The 20,998-nt window shown below is 39.9% G+C and overlaps 1 protein-coding gene across 2 annotated transcripts; it reads left to right on the forward strand.

Moving 5' to 3' along the window:
• The first annotated feature begins 1,546 nt into the window (after positions 1-1,546).
• Positions 1,547-17,260, forward strand: TCF24 (transcription factor 24). 2 transcript variants are annotated; one of them, XM_073330964.1, is made up of 4 exons: positions 1,547-1,740; positions 6,192-6,314; positions 8,724-9,130; positions 16,184-17,260. In XM_073330964.1, exons 3-4 carry the CDS (start codon positions 8,750-8,752, stop codon positions 16,295-16,297), a joined length of 495 nt encoding a protein of 164 aa, XP_073187065.1. In that variant the 5' UTR covers positions 1,547-1,740; positions 6,192-6,314; positions 8,724-8,749; the 3' UTR covers positions 16,298-17,260. The 2 variants fall into 2 exon arrangements, with proteins under 2 accessions (XP_073187065.1, XP_073187064.1); XM_073330963.1 differs by lacking the exons at positions 1,547-1,740; positions 6,192-6,314 and having other exon boundaries at positions 8,657-9,130.
• Positions 17,261-20,998: the final 3,738 nt, after the last annotated feature.

Raw genomic sequence — 20,998 nt, forward strand, 5'->3', positions numbered from 1 at the left:
TCCCTGGAAATGCAAGGGTCACATCTACCAAATTATAAAAAGAAACAGCAAGGGAGTGAAAAGAAAGAACTTGCTTATTAAAAGATTGTTTAACCTCCAAGCCCAACGTTTAAATTACTCCCCTCCAGCAAAACTGTTACTCTATCCTAACAAAAACAATATTTATAAAGAACAATTTCAGCATTTGCACCTAGAGACTATAGTCATTCCTTTCATTAGCACAGAGACTCCCAAGGCCAGACTTTCAATAGAAAGATGATTAATTCATTGGTCTCCGAACTATTTCCTTTTTCTTGCATGAGATTAAGTTTTTGTTAATGTTTTGTTGAGAGCCTTCATTCGTACTGTGCTCCGTATCTCCTGCTCAGATTTAGCCATCCATAGTTTTGAACCGTATGTACCAGCCCTGTTTCATTCCACCCAGAGCTCACGACAAACTTTTAGTTCAAGAAGTAAGAGGCATCATTTTGTCCGTCCTGGTTAATAACTGCCAGGTTTGGGGAAAGAAGCAGTAATGACAATAGAAATTAAATACGCACGGGAAATGATCAGTCAGGGTGCGCTAATGACAAGCTGTGAAATCATACAGCTAAAACCGAAATAACCTAATGTTTTTAGTAGGATTTATCGGTACTAAGACCTGAACAAATCGCAGCTCTAAGAATAAGGGAGGCTGTTTCCCTCTTCCCCCAAACCAGAATTTCATTAAGATGCATTTCGAAATTATTGGAATGAAGCCCCTCAGAGCCCTGTTCCGTAATATATCCTGTCAATTTCATTCCTTTAAAGCTGTATTTTGATTGATAGGCTCCCGGTAAAAAGCTTGTGCCTAGAGGTCTTAAACTTTGCTCTATACTATATTGCATGTGATGCACTAAAGCGGAGGAGACGATTAATATGAATTGTTTCGCTTGTATGATTAATATTTGTTAACAGGAGGGGGTTAGGAGCCATGATCTCCGTGTTCATTTATGCTAATTGACAGGCCTGCTTCTTTTGTCAGCTGCGGCGGGAGCCCGGTGCTGGGACGGTGTCACGGGAGTCCGAATCCAAGTGTAGTCATGGGAGAGAATCTGCCCAGCGATCGGGCTGTGGCTGGCTGCTCTCAGTGCCCCAGCTCAGAGCCGCGGTCTCCCCGGAGGAAACGGAAAGGACCCCGTTTGCTTGCAGCAGCCTGTCTTAGCAGCTGTGCTGGGGCTCCAGGGTCCCCCAGCCATTGCAGCCCTGGAAGAAATAAAGCAGCGCCAGACTTCCTGGGCCCAGATTTCCCAGGCTGGGAGCCAAACGGCCACGCGTTTCGGGTCACGCTGACCTTCGTGGGTAGCTGTCCCCTGGCGTCTCTCTTTGCCCCGGGCGGGGAGCCGCCTGGGGTGTCACCCGGGAGGAGGGTGTGACCCCGCCCCACTCCCTTGCCGCTGGACAGCAGCTTGATTAATGACTCTCCCGCCGTGGGGAAGTGGGCGGCCGCTCCCGTAAGCAGCAGGCTGCAGAGCGAAGGGGACTGGCGTTCAGGTGAGCTCCGGGTTCCCCACTGCAGACAGCCCACCCCGTGCCTTATAAAAGGCTCTGCCGGCATCTGCCAGCAGGAGACGAGGGACAATGTGACCGCAGAAGCAGGGAGGCTGCAAGCTCCGCGCAGACTAGGCAGAGCTCGGCTCCCAGTCCGGATTGGATCGGCGCCCGCCAGCCCTGCCTCCCTACTCGGACCAGCTGAGCTCCGGGCAGCGCCAAGAGGAAAAAGTAAGTCACCCTTCAGCAGCGTGCTGAGATCTCCCTAGCATTGGCTCTGGGATCAAGCTCCACGAGGGGTTTTGGTTTAGGAATCCCAACTATAATATTTTAAACAACACAGAACATCCTGTTTCAATTAATAATACAGAAGAGTTAGACCTGATTTACCAGTAAGTCCCATTCAGACTTAATGCCTTGAGGCTTCCATCCTTGGGCTCGCCTCTGTTCCTGAGAGTCTGAAATAAAGAGAGAGGAAAACATTTTGTTTAAAGTTTCACTGCTGAGAATCCTGTATAGTAGAACCAGTGTAAGTTACAAAAGTAGCACAATTGCTATCCACTCTTTCTGTTTAGAGCAAGGGACAGAGAAATGATCACGTGGGTCCAACAGAGGAAAAAAGGACATTTATAAAAGTTTTTGCTGGTCTCTTTTATTTGACCGAACTAAAAATAAAAGCCAAGCTTTTCAAAAGAGAAAGTGGCATTCAGGAAAGCTGATCTATAAGTCCAATAAAAATAAAGGAGTACTTGTGGCACCTTAGAGACTAACCAATTTATTTGAGCATAAGCTTTCGTGAGCTACAGCATGCATCCAATGAAGTGAGCTGTAGCTCACGAAAGCTCATGCTCAAATAAATTGGTTAGTCTCTAAGGTGCCACAAGTACTCCTTTTCTTTTTGCGAATACAGACTAACACGGCTGTTACTCTGAATCCAATAAAAATATCACTCTCCATTTTGTTTTTATATAACACTTGATATTAAATTAAATAGACTTTGTGGCAGAGCCTTTCAATTGCTGGCTTCACGATTTAAAATAAAAATATTCCTTTAGAAAAAATCTTCCTAATTCATACACTGTATTGAAGTCTAACTTTAATCAATGTAAGTTCCATAGTATTTATTGTAACAGAACAGATAAAACTGTACTAAACTGCACAATTTTTAGTAAAATCGCACAACTTTTAGTCAATTTAAATATCCCCTCTTTAATATATACCTGATCCTTTGTTGACTAACAGACATGCTCTAGAAGGGGTAAGGCTGTCAGGCAGAAGTTTGGAGGGAGGTAGATAATGCAGATAAAGATCCCAAGTATTTAACATTTAATAGAATTACTCCTCAGTTCTTTACCATTTTTCAATTTTAAAAATCCCCTAAAGATTCAAATCAATGTCCAAAGCTAGAAAGAAATGGCCACAGCTGTCCATATAAGAGCTTGTTGTGTGTACCACTCTTGAATGTTTGTATGTAATTTTGTTTGCTGATGTACCAGAAATAAATGAAATCATTAGCATTTGAAAAAATCCCACAGGAAGGGAAGTTGTCAAAAGTAACCTTGTCTAAAATGTGGATTTATATAGAAAATATTTGGTATGCAAAACTGGAACAAATCTATTTGCAAAGAGAGAAACATATTTTGAAAGGAAAGACTTGAGGTATAATGGTAACACATTAGCCACAATTGGAATTTTTTTGGAAGACTTGTGATAAAGAAAAATATTTAAAAGGTAATATTTAACCTTTTTCTGCATATATAATAAAGGCCATTGCTGTATATTCTATATAGATTTCTATTTAATTGTATGTATTACTTTGTGCACACTTACATAGTGTGCAAGACGTGTGTGTATATATATATTTAAATTGACTAATATTAATATACACATACACACATCTTGCACTGTGTGTGTGTATATATATTAGTCAATTTAAATGTCATATATTTAACATCTCATTCAGACATACAAGTACTTAATGTTTCATTGTGTAAGATCAAAATATTTCCATTTAAATGGTCACAAACAGATAAAATGGACATCATCAATTAAAAAAAAACACCGTCTGAAATTTTTGTACCTATTATTGTTGCAAATAACACCTGAAGATTGCTATAAATCAATTGCCAACATTTTAATCTCCATATTTTCCAGTAGGTTTACTTTGTACACTCATTTTTGCTGTTTTTCTTGTACAGTTAACTAGATAATCAGATTCCCTTGTTGTCTGAATATTTCTCTCACACAGGAACAAGGGAAAGAAAAATATTTTACAATTAAGAAAATATGGTTGTAAAACTACAAAAAATGGGCAGAGGGGCTTAGGGATGATGTGGTACCTGAAACTACTTTTAACTATTTTTTTTTTTTTTTGTAAATTGACTAGATTTCAAATTGATGATGTCCATGTTACATCATACATTTAAAGCATATACAAGGAACACCTTAGACTATTAAAACTGAAAGAGGTTTTTCTAATTTACTTTCACTATTTCATTTTCAGATTAGTCTGTACATCATGCTGTAATATTTGGGTGTGCAAATACCTATATGGCAAGGGAAAGTTTTGTTTAAAACGAAAAGAAAAAAAGCTGTTTCCAGTGGTATTTTAAAAACAAATTAAATGGGAATTTTTTTCTAGCCATTGGCTTTATACATTTTTGTTTTCAAATAGACAATATTTTGTAACATGTCTCTTTAAGAGGCCCATTAAGGAAGTCCACATAGAAAATGTCGGGTGTGCAGAAAATGCAGGATCAGTCCCAAGTATGAAATTTGAGCACACACATTTGAACCTCTTTGGAAACAATGAACCTATTGAGCAACACTTCATAACAAATACAGTCTAGCTCTGGGTTCAGAAAGCAGCTAACTCATTGATTACGGATGCTACCATAAACAAATACTTTCTATTTCTTGTATATTCCCAATTACACTTTTTTGGGTCTCAGAGTACTGTGTTACATATTTGACCTAAAACCTAGAATCAGTGCACAGGTAAAATCTTGGCCCCATTGAAGTCAATGGGAGTTCTGCCAGTGGGGTCAGGATTTCATCCAACATACTTTGTGGAGTGCTCCCCACCATGTGTGTATATGTATATATGAGGAAACTAGGTTTTTGGATATAAGTTACCAGGGTATAATTAAGCGCCATTGTACCAGTATAACTCTGTCTATGCTATGGGGTTGTACCGCTATGTCTGTTTCTAAACAGATATAGTTAAAGCATTATAAAAACTCTGTAGACCACCCTTTATTCATGTGAGTAGTCCAACTCGGGTTAAAGGGACTATTTACATGTCTCAGTATTATTCATGTAATTAGGGTCTTCTAGTCATTGGGCCCTAAATACACACTATCCAATACACACTGAAGTAAATTGAAAGACTCCTATTATTTTAAAGGGGATCTGGATTGGATCCTAAATTAGAAATTCTATTGATAATGCATGAACCAGAAAAAAATCCCTCTCCCTCTCCACCCTTAGAGTTTAATGACTCTGCAGTGATTTCTATCACTAAAGTCAGCCGATCTGATTCTGAATACACAGCGGACAGATGGTTGAGAATGTCAGAAAAGTGACACAAAAATGACACAATTACTGAATTTTAAATTAAAAGAAAACGGAGTTAATTTAGGTATCAATCCTCAAGTCTTTACTTACAAAAAGTTCACAGGGACTACAGTGAGAGTTCTTACTCACATAATTAATATTTTATTAATTTTCACAATGAAAGGTCAACACATATAGGGAGATTTTCCTCTGAACTACAAGCACTTACAACACAAGGAAAAGTATTTTGTAAATAATAATATCACACTCTAAACAAAAATGTAAGTGAACAAGTGTATTCAAACATATCTGATATATTCTTCTGAGCCAAAAAAATTCCAAATCAATCATAGCAAAATAAACAAAATAACATTCATGTGTGCATCCATACACACCATCATCAAATTAGAGAGGACAATGTAAAAGAGCCGAACCATTTCCACTTCCTTTTTTCTTTTCCTCTCTCTGTCTCTTCCTCCCCATAGTACTTTAGACTTTGTTCACTACTCTCATCTCCATCCTAGAATATGATGACTTCAATGGGACTTAAGCATATGCTTAAATGCAGGGGTGGCCAACCTGTGGCTCTGCAGCCACATGTGGCTCTTCAGAAGTTAATATGCGGCTCCTTGTACAGGCACCGACTCCGGGGCTGGAGCTACAGGTGCCAACTTTCCAATGTGCCAGGGTGTGCTCACTGCTCAAGCCCTGGCTCTGCCACAGGCCCTGCCCCCATTCCACCCCTTCTCACCCCCTCCCCTGAGCCTGCCATGCCCTCGCTCCTCTCCCTCCCACAGGGAACCTCCTGCATGTCACGAAACAGCTGAGCAGGAGGTGGGGTGAGAGAGGTGGAGGCGCTGATCTGCTGGGCTGGTGATGTATTACTGTGGCTCTTTGGCAATGTACATTGATAATTTCTGGCTCCTTCTCAGGCTCAGGTTGGCCACCCCTGCTTAAGTGCTTTGCAGAATCAGGGCATAAATAATATTCCGTATCCTATGAGTCTATTAGAAACCATCATTCATCTTGTACATTATATTTATTTTGTTTCCAGAACCTGATTACAATGTCTTTGGATTTAATTAATAGAAGGTTTATTAACATTTTGTTTGCTTTTGTTTATGCAGGAGAGCACTAATGACAGCAGATCTCCAACTTGGGAGAAACCAGCCCCTGTCATATATGAAATATCTGGCATACATTCAGTAGTTTTGCCTGAGCAAAGGCTGCAGAATCAGGTCCTTCAGGAGGTATTATTTCACAGAGAGTGGTGAATTGGTGAAAAGAACTGCCAGCTGAGATGGTGGAGTCAAGTATAGTAGTAATGTAGTGAAGCAAAACTTGGGTTACTATATGGGACTGAACAAATTAAAGGAATATTAGTCAGTTTTGTGATTGGGATTATCTGACACTCTTTTCTGAAAGTCAGAAAGGAATTTTTCACTGATTGTTCTGAGTTTCTCTCCGAATGATTTTTGTTGTTGTTTTCAAGGGACACTTTTACGGCCTCTGGCACAAAGTCAAAAAACCCCAAACTGGAATAAAGTTTACATTTAAAAAAAAAATTAAATGTAGAGGACAGAGCTATCATAATGATCCTTAAACCATTTCAGACATGAAAGGATTCATTGCCTGTTTCTGGTCTTACAAAATATTGGGTCAAATTCTGCCCTCAGATTAATTTGTTGCTTTCTGTCAGCTCTCCATCACTTAGAATCATAGAATCATAGAATATCAGGGTTGGAAGGGACCCCAGAAGGTCATCTAGTCCAACCCCCTGCTCAAAGCAGGACCAATTCCCAGTTAAATCATCCCAGCCAGGGCTTTGTCAAGCCTGACCTTAAAAACCTCTAAGGAAGGAGATTCTACCACCTCCCTAGGTAACGCATTCCAGTGTTTCACCACCCTCTTAGTGAAAAAGTTTTTCCTAATATCCAATCTAAACCTCCCCCACTGCAACTTGAGACCATTACTCCTCGTTCTGTCATCTGCTACCATTGAGAACAGTCTAGAGCCATCCTCTTTGGAACCCCCTTTCAGGTAGTTGAAAGCAGCTATCAAATCCCCCCTCATTCTTCTCTTCTGCAGGCTAAACAATCCCAGCTCCCTCAGCCTCTCCTCATAACTCATGTGTTCCAGTCCCCTAATCATTTTTGTTGCCCTTCGCTGGACTCTCTCCAATTTATCCACATCCTTCTTGAAGTGTGGGGCCCAAAACTGCACACAGTACTCCAGATGAGGCCTCACCAATGTCGAATAGAGGGGAACGATCACGTCCCTCGATCTGCTCGCTATGCCCCTACTTATACATCCCAAAATGCCATTGGCCTTCTTGGCAACAAGGGCACACTGCTGACTCATATCCAGCTTCTCGTCCACTGTCACCCCTAGGTCCTTTTCTGCAGAACTGCTGCCTAGCCATTCGGTCCCTAGTCTGTAGCTGTGCATTGGGTTCTTCCGTCCTAAGTGCAGGACCCTGCACTTATCCTTATTGAACCTCATCAGATTCCTTTTGGCCCAATCTTCCAATTGGTCTAGGTCCTTCTGTATCCTATCCCTCCCCTCCAGCGTATCTACCACTCCTCCCAGTTTAGTATCATCCGCAAATTTGCTGAGAGTGCAATCCACACCATCCTCCAGATCATTTATGAAGATATTGAATAAAACCGGCCCCAGGACCGACCCTTGGGGCACTCCACTTGATACCGGCTGCCAACTAGACATGGAGCCATTGATCACTACCCGTTGAGCCCGACAATTTAGCCAGCTTTCTACCCACCTTATATTCACTGAAGATAGAGTATCACCCTATGAGATTAGAAAATAGATTAGAAATGGGATCTTTCATGAGACGTGTTTTTAAATATCAAATAACAAAACAGAAATTATAAATAAAAACTAGTATGCAGTGTTGTTGTAGCCAGGTCAGGATATTAAAGAGGCAAGATGGGTGAGGTAATATCTTTTATGGACCAATTTGTCTCGCTCACCAACAGAAGTTCGTCCAATAAAAGATATTACTTCACTCTCCTTGTCTCTCTAATATCCTGGGATGAACATGGCTACAATAACACTGCATACTAGAGCAGTGAGCTACAGTTCTGCAAGTAGGAATCCTGCTGTTTGCTCTAGCTGACAACTTTTGGGGTTTTTATTCTATTCCTTATACAACCACCAGGTGAACACCTTCCAATAGTGCAAGTGACTTCTTTCTGTCTTCCCTTTCTCAGGGAGAAAATTGTGTGAGAATTTATATAATAGATGATGTGTTTATATTAGCAAAGACAAGGCTGAAGAAGCGAACCTTCCAGGTGAATGGAAGGTGTTCAGGTTTTTGGTAGTTGTTAGATCTTGTGGAAGTTGATTCCACAGTCTTGGATTGATTCCTAAGAAAGCTCTCTTGTACCCCTCCTTGCTGTAGACAGTTCCATTGTGCCAGAGGAATGAAGTTGTCAACCACAGTTCTTGTCCCAGCATATTAGATGGCTTACGTTACACTTGAGTACATGCATGTGGGTTTGGGACAGAAAGACCTTCTTCACTTGCAGTGCAAATCCTATTTGCTCTCTTGCTGAGGTTTTTGAGCTTCACCATGGGTTTGCAGCACTGTTACTGCTCCAGGGGTTGGATGGTTTCAGAGCTGCTCTTGTTGATTACAGGTCCCTGTCCACCTTGGAAGTCACCAATGGACTGTAGAAATGTATCTGAGAACAGCAAGGAGATCTCCAGCTCTTGTTTGGAGCCTGACTCACTGCTGGCCCCAGCATCTGGCAGTGATTCTTGCTCCTCCTCCTCAGCCGGACGAGTTGGGGCAACTGCTGGGAGACCAGCAGCTGCAAATGCTGCCCGGGAGCGTAGCCGAGTGCAAACCCTGCGCCATGCCTTCCTGGAGCTGCAGAGGACCCTCCCCGCTGTGCCACCTGACACCAAGCTCTCCAAGTTGGATGTGCTGCTCCTAGCCACCACCTATATTGCACACCTCACCCGTAGCCTACAGGATGAGGAAGAGTTGCCTGGGGAGGGCTTGGGCACCCTGAGAGGGGATGGCTACCTGCACCCTGTCAAGGTAAGGCAGCTGAGGGACAGCTAAAATCTTCATATTTATCCTGCTAAATCAAAAATAGTGTCTAATACGAGTAGTTCCAGTATTTCCCATCACCACAATCTTTAGGCACCAAGGACCAGATCCTTGAAGGTATTTAGGTGCCAAACTCCCACTAATTTCAATGGTCATGATCCAAAACACTTTGGAGTTATTGAGAGTCCTTGCACTAACTTCAATGGGCTTTGGATCAGGCTTTAAAATACAAAAGCACAAGCTCTCTAGCATAGTTAAAGCTGGCACAACTGAATGAAATGGGCAGCAGTAGAACACTGGGGCCTAGTGCAAAGGCTCACTGTTAAGGTAGTAATGGAAGCCCAGAGTATGGGTCACAAAATCCTTTAGTACCAAGTCTAGTGACTATACCTGGGGATGAGATGATCCACTGTTCTACAACAATGATTCCAAACAGTACAGTGCTTGGAGCTATAAGTAGGGTTGTTCTCTTTCTCTCACTGATCCAGTCGCAGCTTTAGGTCAAGATGTTAGGTGGAGCACTAAATTCTTCTTGGCTGCATATGTATTCATTATATAAGGGCACTTTACAGTCTCTTTGTTAAGCATTTACTCTAGTTTTTACTGTACTGTTAGTTCTCCTTCAGAAAAACTTGTGAGGAAGCAGAGCAGGGAAAAGTATTATCATGAAGGAGTAGTTTGGGATAAAAATGTTCTCAAATGCATTGGACAGATGAATTTATGTACCTTCAGTTATTTTCCTTCAACTCTAATTTCATGCCTTTTGGGTTTTTTTTAAAGAATACTTTGCGTATTTTTACATGTAAGATTCTGGTGAATTCAGGATGATTCAATTAGGACTAATCTTGAAATGTTCTCTGATTTCCCACAAGTTCCTTGAACATTAGTTCCCAAGACAATGAAGGAGAGTTCATTGTTAATAGTACTGAAACTGTAATTGTTCATACTTTAAAAGTAAATGTACATTTTCAGAGATGTAGGTTACTGGTTCACATTGCATTATAAGCACAAGAGATTCACTTAAATCAGCTAGAAAAAGTAGAGACTTCTAAAGAAAAACAAAACATCTAATATTTCATCTATTAAATCAAGTTTTAACTTGCAGTTATATTTCATGGAATAGTCAATATTTGTTATGTATTTTATGACAGATTCTGCCCCTTACTGACATGACTCACCCCACTAACTTCAATGGAACTAGCTGACTGAGCGCAGTGTGCAGGATTGGCCCTTGTAATATTTGGAAACCATCAAAAAAAGACAGAAGCCGGGGAAGTATTTCACTAATATGGGCAGTCAAAGTATGCAGATGCACAATTCTCTGGCTACTATAATAAACTGAATAGTTGGCTCATTTTGCAATTATTTTTAGGTTTGATAAAGCACAGGTTGAATTTAAAATACTAGCAGGCAAGTTAATATTTCTAATCCTCAATAGTAATTTTGTTTTTAAATTGGTGTTGGTAATACAAAAAAGTATGTTGTGGTCAAATCACGGTATTCACTTTTAATAAAGTTCTAGATGTGAACATTTGAGATTATGAAATCTACAGTTACAATACACAAGCCTAACAAGTATGAAAGTTAAAATAAAAATGCAAGTACAATTTATATGAACTGAACAAGAAACATGATTACATTTAAAGATACTAACATAGATAATTTTCAGATACCTTGATAGTGATCCATTTCATATCTCATAATATCAGATTTGTTGTAATAAAAATGTTGAAACAGATATTTTATTGCCTTTCAAAGTGAGCCAAATATCCTTGTTTTTATTTTATAATTTTAAAATTAATAGACAATTGTAGGCCTGGCTTAACATAAGTAATTAAACTAGAATTCTTTGAGGGGGTCAATAAGCATGTGGACCAAGGGATCCAGTGCATATAGTGTACTTAGATTTTTCAGAAAGCCTTTGACAAGGTCCCTCGCCAAAGGCTCTTACGCAAAGTAAGCTGCCATGGGATAAGAGGGAATGTCCTCTCATGGATTGGTAACTGGTTAAAAGATAGGAAACAAAGGGTAGGTATAAATGGTCAGTTTTCCGAATGGAGAGAGGTAAATAGTGGTGTCCCCCAGGGGTCTGTTCTGGGAGCAGTCCTATTCAACATATTCATAAATGATCTGGAAAAAGGGGTAAACAGTGAGGTGGCAAAATTTGCAGATAACTATCTTTAGTAATTTTGTATTAAGACCGAGGCAGACTGCGAAGAGCTACAAAAGGATCTCTCAAAACTGGGTGACTGGGCAACAAAATGGCATATGAAATTTAATGTTGATAAATGCAAAGTAATGCATATTGGAAAGCATAATCCCAACTATATATAAAAAATGATAGGGTCTAAATTAGCTGTTACCACTCAAGAAAGAGATCTTGGAGTCGTGGATAGTTCTCTGAAAACCTCCACTCAATGTGCAGTGGCAGTCAAAAAAGTGAACAGAATGCAGGGAATAATTAAAAAAGGGATATATAATGGGACAGAAAATATCATGTTGCCTCCATATAAATCCATGGTACACCCACATATTGAATACTGTGTGCAGATATGGTCGCTCCATCTCAGAAAAGATATATTGGAATTGGAAAAAGTTCAGAAAATGGCAACAATAATTATTAGGTATGGAACTGCTTCTGTATGAGGAGAGATTAATAAGATTGGGACTTTTCAGCTTGGAAAAGAGACGGTTAAGGGGAGTTAAGATTGAGGTCTATAAAATCATGACTGGTGTAGAAAAAGTATATAAGGAAGTGTTGTTTACTACTTCTCATAACACGAGAACTAGGGTTCACCAACTGAAATTAATAGGTAGCAGGTTTAAAACAAAAGAAAGTATTTCTTCACACAACGCACAGTCAACCTGTGGAACTCCTTGCCAGAGGATGTTGTGAAGGCTAAGACCAAAACAGGGTTTAAAACTAGAACTAGATAAATTCATGGAGGATGGGTCCACCAATGGCTATAGCCAGGATGGGCAGGAATGGTGTCCCTAGACTCTGTTTGCCAGACGCTGGGAATGAGCGACAGGGGATGGATCACTTGATGATTACCTGTTCTGTTCATTCCCTCTGGGGCACCTGGCACTGTTGGAAGACAGGCTATTGGGCTAGATGGACCTTTGGTCTGACCCAGTAGGGCCATTCTTATGGGTAAATCCTCATTTCTTGGAAGTCAGGATTAGGAAGGGAAATAAATTAGCAGGTTAAAACCAAAATGTCTGTGGTAACTAAAATAGGGAAATGGGTCAATAAGCTAAAAAACAAAATGTCTGAACTAACTACAATAAGGGGAAACACCCTAAAAATTTTACAATAAACAAAATAAGCCTAAAACATAAAATAAGTTAAAGAGTGAGTCACATATGAACAGTGCGTGAACAAAGCATGCTGTAAAAAAACTGGTTCCTATGAAATAACTAAGCCAATCCCAAAACATGTAATGCAATGTATAGTAAATGCAATGGTGTGTGTGTATATGTGTGTGTGTGTGTATATATATATATATATATATATATATATATATATATGGTTTTCTGTATAACTTTGGATGTGTGGTACACCCTAATCAGCTCAGCATAGTTTTGCTGTATGCCAAATAAAAAATACCTAATTAACAAAATCTAAAGTCAAAGTATGTTCTTAAAAAGTCAAGCAAAAAATGGCATTAAAAAAATCCTAACATAGGGGTTCCATGACTAAGATTCCAAATTCCATTCATCTGGAGCAGGTAACTTAGTTTATTATACATTTAGCTTTACTCTCAAGGACTGCAACCCAGCAGTTTAGCAATGGCATTGAAAGAATTTCAATTTGAGGTTTCCAGGGCACTGGATGAGTGGTTAGATTTAAATGACTTCACAGGAAAGTGATGGGGGAGACTGGAACTGGGTGGAAAATGAGCTCCAGAAAATAGCATTAGACAAATGCAAGAAAAAATTCATGTTACTAAAATATAGTATAAAATTCTCTCCTAAAAAAATCAGTAACATAAAAAAATTAAAATGTACTTTTAATATCTATGGAAAAGAATGCTTGGCAGAGCACAGCAAAGGTCTGTTAAATGCCACTAACATTTAAAAAAATATAACCCAGGGGCAATCATAAAAAAAAAATAATTGTAGCTAAAAATATGTGCAAAAAGTACAAAAATAAGCTCAAAGCTACCAAAAACATTGGCTAAAAATGTCACTTAATTTTTTTTAAAAGTAAAACATTAAAGCATTTATGCAAAAGTTAAAAACTTTACAAAGTGCTAAAAATATCAAGCAAGTTAGTATAAAAGAAGTATTAAACATAACAGTAAATTTAAAAATTGCTTAATTTAATAATAAAACATGGTTGCCGCAGTACAACTCAGTGCATTCTTGCCCAGTTAAACCCTCATAGTCAAACAAAGTATGCAAGGAAAGGTTAGGTGGTAACAACTACCACCACTATGCTTTTGTCTCCAAAAACCTTTACAGCCATTCTAAAAGAAAAAAAAAAGACAGTTTTCCTCCAAAAATGGTCTGTAAATAATCAATTGTAAATAACTGCTGTAGGCAAAAAAATCCACCACTACTTCAAATGATATAATTATAAACAATTTAGTCAAAATCACTAAGAAAAAAGGGGAAGGGTTCCATTTAAACTTAACTGCCTCCAAATGTACAACTAAAAATGTAATCTGGGTATAGTTATCTAAAAAATAGTTATCTAAAAAATTTAAGCAACACCAGAGGTATTAAGCAAAATATTTAAAATAAATGTAAAATACATTTTTGTAATTATGCAAGGTTTTAAAAACCTAAACACTCCTGGATTGTAAAACACCATTTGGTATGTTTATAATTAATTAGCTTTTAAAAAATTCCACCAAAAATCCATTTCAATCTTTCATTCAAAATTGCAAAAACTAAGCAAAACACTTTTTAAGCAGCTGCCAATGTTTCCTGGCAATCTTTGCTGAATTCCCTCCCCCGCCCCAAGCCAAACACAAATAGCTAGTTTTATCTGGCTTTATTACCTCAATGTTTTTATAAAATTCAACATCTTTTTACATAAAAACTAAAAAACATAATATATATCAAAAACCAAAAATAGAAAAAAAACCCCTCTAAATTCTTTTATAATAAAACAGCAACTACAAAAGCTGCAGAAAAATAAAATTTTAAAAAACAATGCACCTCTACAATAACAGCGGGGAGCAGGGGAAGGTGGCTGCCACAAAAGTAGCAATATTAAAAACATTAAGCCATAAAGGTGGCTATAAATAAATAAATACCCCCAACAATTGTATCTAAATCCCCTGAACTGCTCTGAAATCTCAACCACTAACTTTTATTAAAAAATATGAAATAGAAAAATAGGTTCCATATATGTGACAATGGTAACTCAATTTTGAAGATGAAAATACACAATAATTTTTAAATTGGAAGATTAATGGTTAAATGCTCTGCACTACTTTGAAATTTCAATCAGTATATCTGATATTACAAAAACAGGACATAGTCGTATCATATATGTGACAATAAAAATTCAGGTTTCAGAGTAACAGCCGTGTTAGTCTGTATTCGCAAAAAGAAAAGGAGTACTTGTGGCACCTTAGAGACTAACCAATTTATTTGAGCATGAGCTTTCGCGAAAGCTCATGCTCAAATAAATTGGTTAGTCTCCAAGGTGCCACAAGTACTCCTTTTCTTTTTAATAAAAATTCAGTGTTGGATTTAAGCCATGAGAGTGCTACTCTTATACCAGAACTCCTCAATGAAATTATGCCTATATATATCCATGTTTGTTTATTTGTCACTCTTATTTTAGTGATATTATGGAGTTGCTAGTAGCAACTCTGTAGTTAAACCTGAGTTTTCTTGATGGGTTCTGATGTCATTATAAACCATGGGTGATATCCTGGCCCTACTGAAGCCAACCTCATGAGAATGGCACTGAAGATGCAGATCTACTCTGAAAAGTGTCACTGTACAAACAGCATTGTGGGGTGCCGTATTTATTGTGTCTCAGTTCTATATAAAATGTATAGAAAAGTTTGGCTTTTCTAATTCCCAGCCCTACAGAATCAACCCAGAATCTGTAAGTCAAGCTGAGTTCTTTCCTTCTCATGCATCCTACATACTACCCTCATTTGTATCTATAAAAAGAAAAGGAGTACTAGTGGCACCTTAGAGACTAACCAATTTATTTGAGCATAAGCTTTCGTGAACTACAGCTCACTTCATCGGATGCATTCTTTTTGCAAATACAGACTAACACGGCTGCTACTCTGAAATTTGTATCTATGTAATTCTGATACCTAAAGTTGTGCCCTCAATGCCAACTGTATAACCACAGTGCTGTCAGTAGATTTGTACAGTGTAAATTAGTTGCCTTGTAATTGGAAATAAGTAAACTGTTCTGATAATGAAGAAGAAGGAATAGATTCTGGCTTCCTCTCCTAGAACTGTTGGATCTGCAAGACCCGTCAGGAATAAAAAATCATGAGTGATCAGGTATGATTTTGATAAAGAGCAGATATATTGAGTTAAGTTCCATTGTTATGTAGTCAGTTTTCAGGCTCCGATACAGCAATTGATAGCACATGGAAAAACTGAAGTCAATTGGGTTCTTCATAGATGCAGCAATCCGCCCAAACACTAGGATGACGTCCTAAGTGATTTGTCACCACAAGCTCAAAACAGAATTCCTGTTGCCATATATAGGAATGTTCTGTTTTTACCTAATATACAGCTACAACATCTGTTTACATTCTGCACATGAATACAATTTACCATGTTTTTTTCTGTTCGTTCACGGGGATTTTCAGTAACTCTACTTTATACAATGATATTTCATTACACAGTTTTCAATAATTTGGTTCATTATTATTTGAGCACTGACACGAAAATCAAACATTTTTGGAGATAACCATAGATTTTTGCATCTTATTTTATTGTGACTTCATTACTATTTGAAGTTTTGCATTCATTTATATTTCAGAAATCATATCACATGTTTTAGAGAGACTCACTTTTTGGACACCTTGTTTGTATCCTGTCTTTCAGAAATGGCCAATGCGATCCAGGTTATATATTGGAGCTACAGGACAGTTTTTGAATCACTCTGTGCAAGCAGAAAATGCAAACCAAGGAGAAACATCAACAAATTCACAAAGCTAATCTACCTTGTCCTTTTTGAAAATTATTATATTTATTACACCAGATATATTTAAGTTGAAACACATTTTCAAACAAACTATAATTTCTGATATATTGTTAATGGATGAGAGAGAACTGATTCTTAAATGTATGTAAAACCACATTAAGTAAATGTGAAATTTAATTTGTCCCTAGCAGTGGTGGAAATTGGTGATGTCCAAAATGGGTGGGCAAACAATTGCACTCAGAGCTAACTTAAAGCAGCACGCAATGCAGTGATACAGTACTCTTAATGAATCAATACAGAGTAGGTACTGTACCATACCCAGAACGAAGGATTCACAGAATATGTTATGTAGGAACAAATGCAATATAAACCATGTACAGTGCAATGCAAGTTTCAACTAAAAAGCAAACACAAGGATGTCTAAAGAAATATACACTTTCTACACTGTGGATGAAATCCTGGTTCCACTGAAGTCAATGGCAGAACTCCCAATGACTTCCATACGGTCAGGATTTCACCCTAATAATCTAAGATGACTTTAAATTTCTGAATTTTCTCTGAAAATGTGAATGTAAGTTCATTGTCAAGTGAAAGGTGTCCTGTAATCCCCCCTACCCCCCCCAACATAAACAAATGCAAACTGCTTTGTAGATTAAATGTAGCAGTAATATATGTTTACAATATAAATTAAATATTGCTTGTACTGGTGTATATTATAGTGTCACATGTTACATGGTTTGAAATGTACAAAATGTGTTTGGGGATTCATTCAAAGGTATAACTTGTTTGCTTACATAACAGGAATTATTTACTTTGTCTTTAAGGAATGTGATGTATTCAAGAAAACTGAGCCTTTATGTTAGGCTGATTCACTACACCCTGTTCAGTTAAAACATTTGCTGTGAATAGGCAACAGTATCTGAAATTAAATACATAGTGAGATATCATTCAATAGTTTCCATTATGTAAAACTTTGTCATGGTTTACACAGCTTATTGTTGATGCTAAAACTAACATTTTATTAAATACTCTTAATTAGAAACTTCTATATAAATTCAGCTGGGCTGCAAATTAATTTTTTAAAATCTGCATCAGCTTAATTTCTGATTGCACAAGAAACAATAAACTTTTATAATAATAATCATACTTTGCACCTTTATAGTAACTTCCATCTGAGGTTGTCTTAATGATTTAGGCCTCACAATTCCATTTCACAGATTAATAAAATTAAGCACTGAAGGATCAAGTTTTGTAAAAGTGCCCACTAATTTTGGTGCTTCAATTTTTGTGTGTCCCACTTAGGACACTTATGGTCTCACTTTCAGAGGTGCTAAGTATTTCAGTGGGAGCTAAGAATGCTCAGCCCCTCAGAAATTTAGGTTCTAAGTGTCATCCAAAATCAGAGTGGACATCCAAAATCAGTAGATAAATCTGTAATAGTGGCCTAAGTGAGTTGCCCAATGTCATATAGGAAGCATGCAGCAAACCAGGAACATGTCTCTTGATTCCCAGTTCTGTGCTTTAACTACAAGATCCCCGTTTTCCTTTAAAATATTTTGTTACAAAAATATTTTTCAAATGTGTATAATTTAAAGATGGTGTATTAAGAAATTAATAACTACTGAACTTGACTGACAATATAACAAAGATGAGAATTTCTCTGACAGACGGAACGTTCTTCCAACAACACAACTCCTGAAAAATGGCCTTTCTCTCAGATTCAAGATCTCTCTGAGACCTGTAATTCTTCTCGCACTGATAAGAAAAAATAGTGAAACTTCTCCCCAAGATGCATAACAATACTTACTAATGATAGTGCCCTTTACAAGCATTAACCCTCACAACACTCCCATCAGATAGGAAAGTATTATTATTGTTTATTTGTATTACCAGAGTGCCTAGGAACCCTAGACATGGACCAAGACCCCAGTGTGCTAGGCACTGAACAAAAGAAAAGATAATGAGGGAGTTCTGCAGATGTTTTTGGGGAGTGCCTTCCAAGCATGAAGGGTAGCATGGGAGAAAGCACGAAGGTTCTTGAACAAGTGGGCAATGGAGGCTGGCATCATGGGCCAATCAGAGGCAGAAATCGACCTTTTGATAGTGAATGAGAGATGAGAGGTAGGGTGGGGCTAGGTCATGAAGGATTTTGAAGGTGAGGGAAGTAGTTTACATTTGATGCAGTAGAGACGGGGGAGCCAGCGGAAGGATGCAAGAGAGGAGTGATGTGGTAAAAGCAAAGGTCTGGGGAAATTATCTTTGCAGCAGCATTCTGAATGGAAATGAGTGGGGCATGTTTGAATTTGTCAAAGCTAAAGAAAAAGATGCTGCAGTAATTGAAACATGAGACAATGAGAGCTTGGACTAGAGTTTTAGCTGTGATGGATAGGAAACAGTGTATATTAGAGTTGTTATGCAGAAAGAATGAGCAAGATTTAGATACACCGTGGATGTGAACAGACACAAAAAGAATGAAGTGATTTGCCCAGGGCCACATAACAAATCAGTGACAGAGTTGAGAAGTGGAGGAGCTCTTGGCTCCTAGTCCTATATTCACTCTTCTATAGTAAATTGCCCTTCCATAGTATGTTACTGTTTTTATAGAAAGTTTATTTCCAACATGCTTTGTGATAAAATACATGCAAAACAGTAGTTTTATATACATGTATATATTCATACAGTAGAAGTTTATTTTATCAATTTTCATCATGGCAAAAGGTTAAAAAAGTGAAGGGCCACAGATTCTGTACCAGGAGTGGTGGTTTTTAATATATTAATGATCTGGAAGAGGGGTTGAGAATTAAAATGATAAAATTTGCAGATGACACAAAATTAGTTCGGTTGGTTAAGTCTGGAGAACAGTGTTTTTCAAAGTCCGGGTCACGACCCAGTACTGAATTGCGGCATGTAAGGCACTTGTAAGGCCTGTAAGCATGTAAGACCTTGCTCAGCGACCCAGCGGCTCTGGTCAGCACTGCCACCCGGACATTAAAAGTCCCATTGGCAGTGCTGCTAAGGTAGGCTAGTGCCTACCTTGTTCGACACCACACTGCACCCTGGAAGCGGCCAGCAGCAGGTCCGGCTTCTAGGAAGGGGGGCCACCAGGCTCCGTGCGCTGCCCCTGCCCCAACACCAGCTTCGCACTCCCGGCCAATGGGAGCTGGGGGGGGAGGGGGCGGCTGTGCCCGTGGGCAAGAGCCGCGCGAAGCCACTTGCATGCCTCTGCCTAGGAGCCAGACCTGCTGCTAGCCACTTTTGGAGCACAGTGCAATCTATGGTGCTAGGCCAGGCAGGAAGCCTGCCTCTGCACCCTGGCTGTGCTGCTGATTGGGAACTGCTGCAGGTAAATCCACACCCCAATCCCCTGCCCCAGCCCAGAGCCGCCCCCAAACCCCTCATCCCCAGCCACACCCCAGAGCCTGCCACCCAGCCCAGACCCCCTCCTGCACCCCAACCCCCTCCGCCAGCTCAGAGCCCCCTCCCAGACTCTGAACCCCTCATTCCCAGCCTCACCCCGCAGCCCTCACCCCACCCTCTGCCCCAGGCCTGAGCCCCTCCCACAGCCCAAACCCTTCTGCTCCAGCTCCATTGTGTTGTGGGCATCAACAATTTTCTTCAACTGGGTCCCCAGAAAAGAAGTTTGAAAACCATTGCTGTAGAAGACTGTGAGGAACTTCAAAAGTACCTAACCAAACCAGTCAAATGGGCAACAAAATGACAGATGTAATTCTATATTCAAAAAATGCAAAGGAGTATCCACTGAAGGGAATGATTTGAAATTCTCACACACCTTATGGGGTTCTAAATTAATGCCATCAGTTAAGGAAAAAGAAGACCTATGGTGAAATCCATTGACTTCAGAGGAGCCACAATTTCATCCCTGGGCATCACTGTGAAGAGTTCAATGAGGATCTCTGCCCAATGTGCAGCAGAGGTTAAAAAAGGAAACAAACACGAAGATGTATAAGGGGTGGGATGGAGAATAATATGTAGGCCACCTCCCGCGTGGCTTTTGGGAGGCGGAGGGAACTCAGGATAGCAGCCATGTCCCTTTAACAAATGATAGTTTCTTCTCTGGACTGTCGATAAACAGAGCTAGCATGAAGACAGAATTAGTAGTACATCTCTGCAGAGGTGATTCCTTCAGTAATTCAGCCAAAGCTATGGCACCATGCTCTGGGATAACAGAGAGGCCTACAACTGCGAGACTGCAGCACCGCCCCAGTAATTTGAAGGATGAGGCAGTGGCTGCGGTGCACGTGTCAGGGTGAATTCTTAAATCCCCGCTCACTTTATTTGTACCCTGACTTGCCTACAGCTTCCCCAAGGGCCTGGTCCTCTCCGCAGCCGCTGCGTGCGCGCTCCCGGTGGCTCCGTTTCACGCAAACGGGTGACAGGATTCCGGCCAAACTCGGTCACACGCCCCAGGCCGCCTGGGGCGCCCGGGGGCGGCGGCGGCGGCGGCAGCGGCAGCAGGCTGGGAGCTGGCTTGGCGGTAGCCTGCCCGAGGCGGGGCGCCTGCACGGCCGCCCCAAGGCATAACGACAAACACAGAGCTCCCCAGAGCCCCACGCGGGGCGGGAGCCGGGGCCCGCGCGCCCCGAGGAACCAAGCGGGGATGCAGGGCCCGCCGCACGTTTAACCGCCACGGCCCGACCCCGGTCCACCTGCCACTGCCTCTACCGATACAGCACCGTGCCGGCTGCGCATGCGCA

Source organism: Lepidochelys kempii, chromosome 2, assembly GCF_965140265.1.
Source record: "Lepidochelys kempii isolate rLepKem1 chromosome 2, rLepKem1.hap2, whole genome shotgun sequence".
NCBI lineage: Eukaryota > Metazoa > Chordata > Testudines > Cheloniidae > Lepidochelys > Lepidochelys kempii.